The 5854-nt window shown below is 46.0% G+C and overlaps 1 protein-coding gene across 1 annotated transcript; it reads right to left on the bottom strand.

Annotated features, from left to right (window-relative positions):
• Positions 1-623: 623 nt before the first annotated feature.
• On the bottom strand, positions 624-5853 carry HHEX (hematopoietically expressed homeobox; the record flags this gene model as incomplete). The annotated part of the gene is made up of 4 exons (XM_077780413.1): positions 624-1016; positions 3124-3174; positions 3382-3560; positions 5655-5853. Coding segments are annotated over 4 exons (648 nt in total), but the record flags the coding sequence as incomplete, so codon positions are not given.
• Position 5854: the final 1 nt, after the last annotated feature.

Below are 5854 nucleotides of genomic sequence, written 5' to 3' on the forward strand. Positions count from 1 at the left end.
TTTTTNACATTATAAACACTGATATAAAACACAATATCTACAGTCTACTTACAGTTAATTAACCTGCTACTTCTAGTTCGTCTGTGATTAATTTTAGTCACCGACGAGTCAGTTTCTCTGCTTGATTTGTACTGTACTACTCCCTTAACACCTTGGTCATATAGGTACTAAGTGACAGTGCAAAACAAGCATTTAAGATTTTTATCAACTATCTCTCTCTGAAAAAAAGAACATACGCATCCTCGAGAAAGGAGCTCTGAGATCACTTTGGATTTAAGGCAGCAGTATAAGAATGTAATATAAAAGAAAAGAACGTTTCCTTTAAAAATATTGAGGCTGCCTGAAATGTGGGCCCCTTTTCCAAGGCATACCTCTGGATCTGGGGTGCCCTTCTGCTTTTCCATTAAGTAGGATGTAGATACAGATTGTAGAAACGTCATTCAAGAAGATCTTATTAAAATCTTTAAAGTTATAACTTAAAAATTTAACAAAAAATTCAAAAATTACTTTTTATAAATAGAAAAAACAATTTACTTTTTTAAAAAGGGGGTGAATTTAAGCAGTGAAGAGTTGTCCCTTCATCATACAACCTAAAATCAGTACATAAACCACGGAAGTCAAAATTAAGGTTTCAATGTAAGCTTGCTGTTTAGCCAGTGCACCAAATATTTCAGGGTTCCAGAATACCAGAAAATGGATTCCCTTTCTCAGAGTTTTCCAGTATCGTCTATGGAGATTTTCTGTAGCAAACGTTATTCCCAAGTCCAGTTTTCTGAACATGCCCATGTCAGTGGTCATCATCCAGCATTAAAATAGCTTTTATCGCCCTCAATGTCCACTTCCTGGTCAGAATCCTCTGAAATCTCTGACTCAAGGTCTTCCTGGGAGGCAGGGGAGGGCGAACCTTGAGAGCTTTCCAGAGCACCTTTATTCTGCTCACTGGTCAAGTCTTGCCTCTGGTCACAGGGATTGTCCAAACTTTCCAGTTCTTCTTTTTTATTGCTTTGAGGGTTCTCCTGAATGAAAGGAATGAAAATGAAATTGGTACGCTCGTGAAATATGGAGGCATGAGAGACATAAATCAGAATGTGTTTTCATTCTTTATCGTCTTTAAAATGTTTAGTCTATTGCTTTCAGCTATAATCTTTTTATTAAGAAAATACATATTTGTGCTGCTTTCTCACTTTAACCAGCTGAGCCCCCCAGGTGCCCCCTCTTTCTCACTTTAGAAGAAAAGTGCCTGTCCTATAAGAGAAAGATTATGCTCTTGTGAGAAAAGAACAACCAGTCACAAATATAACTAAATGGATTGTGTCAAATGAACACTTAGCTCCCGCCCAGATCCATGGTCTCAAGATTCTATAATGTTTAGGGGAGGGTGCCCGAGTGGCTCAGTCGGTTGAGCGTCCGACTCAGGCTCAGGTCATGATCTCACGGTTCCTGGGTTCAAGCCCACCGGGGGCTCTGTGCTGACAGCTCAGAGCCTGGAGCCTGTTTCAGATTCTGTGTCTCCCTCTCTCTCTGACCCTCCCCTGCTCATGCTGTCTGTCTCTCTCTCAGAAATAAGAATAAAACATTAAATAAACAAATAAAAATTTAAAAATTTAAAGTTTAGGGGAAAGGGGAAATCAGATTACTACAGATACACACTATCTTCACTCTTCAAGTATTTTTAAACGTTGCCAATTAACAGGGTCTCTCAGACATTTAAAAAATATGAATGCTATGTAGTGAATTAAGGAAAAAGTTTCAAAATCATTAGATTGAATCCTTTTTCCTCCATTTCCCAGAGTAAGTTTATAAAGTTATAAATACTAGTAGCAAGTTACAAAATTATGACAAAGGTAAAAATGCAAAAGTGAAAGAATGTTGCCAACTGCAAAGGGAGACAATTCACTGCAATTTACTCAAAACCTGGGAAATTTCTGGAAAATATATTCCCACATATTACATAGGAACAACTATTTTAAAAATTCCTGGTAAACTGCAGTCACACCTTTGACCAAGAACCCAATTAAGTGAGTTAATTTTTTAATCCTGTCTAAAATAGACATAAACACTACAAAGAAATATTATGATATAATTCTAAGGGTTTTTTTTTTTATTAAAGCAAGACTATAGAATAATATATTCACCAGGCTTGCAACTAAGTAACAAATAGATGCACAGGGTCAGAGACTGAGAGGGAATCTGCACATTTTTAAATCATGTTAGAATAATGAAAATTATGGGATATTTATTTTCTATCTCAAAGTGTTCTTTGTGACACCGCCTTATATTTAATGAAAAACTTATGATTGCTAAATTTAAAAATGCACACTGCTTTCTATTTCCCCACTTGTATTATTGTTTCAAAAATATTTTATTTATTCTAAACTGTATGTACACTGGCAAATGAACAATAGGACAATTGTCAGATAACTATGGAGAAGACCTCCAGATTACAACATCAAAAACAAATCTTTAGCTTAAAGTCAATAGAGGTTTTTCAAAAACTGAATTAGCCTTTACTTTTTATCGCATATTGCGTAACAAGGTCATTAGAAAAAAGACTGTTAGTAAGTTTCAGCTACTTTCCAAACAGGCTTGTATATTCTCTTACATGTCTTATATTCATTTTAAGAGCTGGCATTAGGTAGGAAATAATTTTAAACTCTTTGATATTTAATTCTTCTAAAAAACAGTGCAAACAAGACTGAAAGGTGTTTATTTCCTTATATTTACCCTTGAGCTCTGCCTGGTTTTATTATGGCTGTGTAAATAAAAGAAACAATTTTCCCCCAAAGATAACTGCTTAAGTCATTTACTGTCAATTACTTTATCTTTCCTGCGTTAATTAGATAAACAACATATGGGGTTTATAAAACAATTAGCCCGGAGTTTTACTAGCCAGTGTGTGAAAACCCAAGCATAATTGATATAGGAACTGCATTAGGTGCTTTTAGCATTACTGCCACCTGAGCAACTCATCCTGAATTTCAGCAAGACTATTTGCCTTTTTAATCAAGGTGAAGAGGTTAAATAGTCTCTCAAATGACTTTTGCATACAACCCATAACAGGCCTCGCATTGAGATAACATGATAAAAATATTTATTTCCATAGAAACACAGCCATGTCGATACCTGTTTTAGTCTTCTCCATTTAGCGCGTCGATTCTGGAACCAGGTTTTGACCTACAGGAAAGACAGAAAGGAAACTTGCCACGAACCCAAGGCGCCTGGGGGGTAATGGAGAAGCTGATCCGGGGCTGTGGAGCAGGCCAGCGCTCCGGCCGTTCGACAGCGCGAAGGACTCGCCAGAGCGCAGGGAGGCTCCGAGTCTGTCTTCCGCCCCGCGACCCCCGCCCTAGGAATCTGCCCCGAGCCCGCAGGCGCGCTCACCTGTCTCTCGCTGAGCTGCAGCATCTTGGCCAGACGCTTCCTCTCCGGCGGAGAGAGATATTTCTGGGTCTCAAACTTCTTCTCCAACTCGATGGTCTGGTCGTTGGAGAACCTCACCTGGCCGCCTTTGCGTTTATGCAGAGGCCTCTGCAAGAAAGGGCTCCAGAGCAGAGGTTTGCCTGGGGGCAGCGAGAGCTGCGGTTAGTGACAGTCCTGGAGTGGCCAGGCCCTGGGGGTGACAAAGGGGAGTAGGGGACGCGGGACGACCCTCAACCAGACCACCCACACAAGGACCCAATACGTGCCCACCATGACACATACATACCCAGAGACAGAAACACCCAAAGTCACACACACACTGAATATGCACGCAGACGACCCTTGTACACTCACAGACAGAAACAGCCATCACACCCATGGCTGGATTCAAGCACAAATCTTCTCATCCCCAAAAGAACAAAAATTGAGCTTAAAATACCACGACACCCTTGAACGAGTCACTCTCGAATTTAGACACAACTTTTTGCACTTCTAGGCCCTCTCCCTTGGCGAGCCGCACTTTCCAAACACCCAGAGTCTGTATGTGTTGGGAAGGAACCGGGTCGTTACACTACCCAAGGCGTTCCGGCCCGGGGCCCCCGGCGGGAGCCTGCCCGGCGAGCCCTCGGGCCCGGGCGCACACTTTAGGCCGCTCCTGGAGCTTCCAATCTTAGCTCCAGGGCGCAGCGGCCTCCTCTGATTTCACACCCGGCGGCGGGGGCGGCCAGTTAAAGCTACCCCGTGGGCTATGGCAACATTTCCGTCAATGTGTTTCCTGTTGGTCTATCTCGAAAAAACCCTTTGCTTCCTCCTGCGCGGTCCCAGCAGTAACCCAAGGAAACCCAGGGCGCGCTCAGTGAAAACGTTCACCCCAGGCCCTGCCGGGCTGAGGGTCCCGCTCTGGCCCCAGCGGGCGAAGACAGTCACGCCGGGGTCACCTCCCACCCCAAACTCTCGAGGCTGGAATCAAAAATACAATGAAAGATTTTTTTAAAATAAAGAGCTAAAATAGAATCCCCTCCAAATCTAACATTGAGAAAAGGAGGGTGGAGGGCTGAGCTCGAGGTCGCTTCATAAACATGTGGTCATTAAAATATTAATGAAAATGCTAGTCTGTCTCTAGGTTCCCTGTAGAAGCTGCCACTAGCTGAGAGTAAATTTAAAACCCTGGTGGCCCAAGACAAGGAGCCCCCTTTCTTTATTTCCTCCGGGGCTTCAGATGCCAGAGATGCCAAGAGCCACCCGGAGTGCAGATCATCGGTGGCTTATTTCTTAGGCCGCGCACTGAGGGGGACAAGCCCCGAAAATACCACATGACCTAGGTGTCCTCACGGCCTTTCTTACTCCAAAGACCTGTCAGTCAAGTCAGTCCGTCCGTCCGTGGGTCTGCAGGCCTGCCCCCAAACACTTTGAAAGCTGGCATTGTTGAGTGTTTTTTTTTTTCCAGATTTTGCTTACGTCAGGTTTCAGACTAGTGCAAAACAGCCTCGGGGAAAAAAAAAAAAGGAAGCAACTGGTTATTTTAGCTGCCATAAAGTCACATCCCACACAGAGGAAATGAACAATATCAGAAAAACGGATCCCGGCTATCAGAAGTCGAGTGTTTCCTGAATTTGTCTGTATTGAGGATGTCGATAAAATAATCAGCAGCGTGCACTACTCCGGGGGAAGGGTCTGCTTCATGCAGCCAGGAAAACACTTAACAGCTTCTGAAACCAGATTTACTCCTATCGAGAACTCAAGATTTCCTGTATGAACGGAAAGGGTCAGGCTCTTTCACTGCACAAGCTTGTTGAACCAGGTCCAGCCTCGTAACCACCCGGGCCAGGCGGCTATCCCTGCCCCATAGGGCCGGCCCGGGGTGCCTCGGCACTCCCTTCCCGGTCCCTCCAGTTAAGGGGGCCCCACCCGAGCGACACACGCGCCCCAGGACGGCCTTCGGCCACAAGCCCCCGTGGCAGCCAGAGGTTTCGCCCGGGCCCGCGCGCCCCGACGCCTGCAAGGTGCAGGAAAACCAATCTGAGTCATGGTGCGGTCAGCCCCGGGCGCGCGCCACTGGGGCCCGCGCCTCCTGTCCCCGAGCGCGCCCGAGAGCCGCTTTTCGATCGCTTTTGCCACAACTTTCTATTGCCTCCCACACCGCCCCCGCCGCCTCCTGGACGCTGCCACCTGCCGGGTGGCGCCTTCCTCGCCGCCGCCGCGGCTCGGCCCCTCCCTGACCCCGGCCGCCTTACCCAGGGGGTCGTGGCGGAACAGGGCGTGCGTGTAGTCGTTCACCGTCCGCGGGAAGGGGTACAGAGGGCCCCCGAAGCCGCCAGGTCCGTAGGCGGCGGCCAGCGCGGCGGCGGAGTGGTGCGAGAAGGCGGGGTGGATCGGCGTGGGCTCGTACACCGGGGTCCGGTAGGAGGACACGAGGCTGGTGATGGTGGAGTTG

The sequence above is a fragment of the Crocuta crocuta genome, unplaced genomic scaffold (genome assembly GCF_008692635.1).
Source record: "Crocuta crocuta isolate KB4526 unplaced genomic scaffold, BGI_CrCroc_1.0 scaffold170, whole genome shotgun sequence".
Classification (NCBI taxonomy): domain Eukaryota; kingdom Metazoa; phylum Chordata; class Mammalia; order Carnivora; family Hyaenidae; genus Crocuta; species Crocuta crocuta.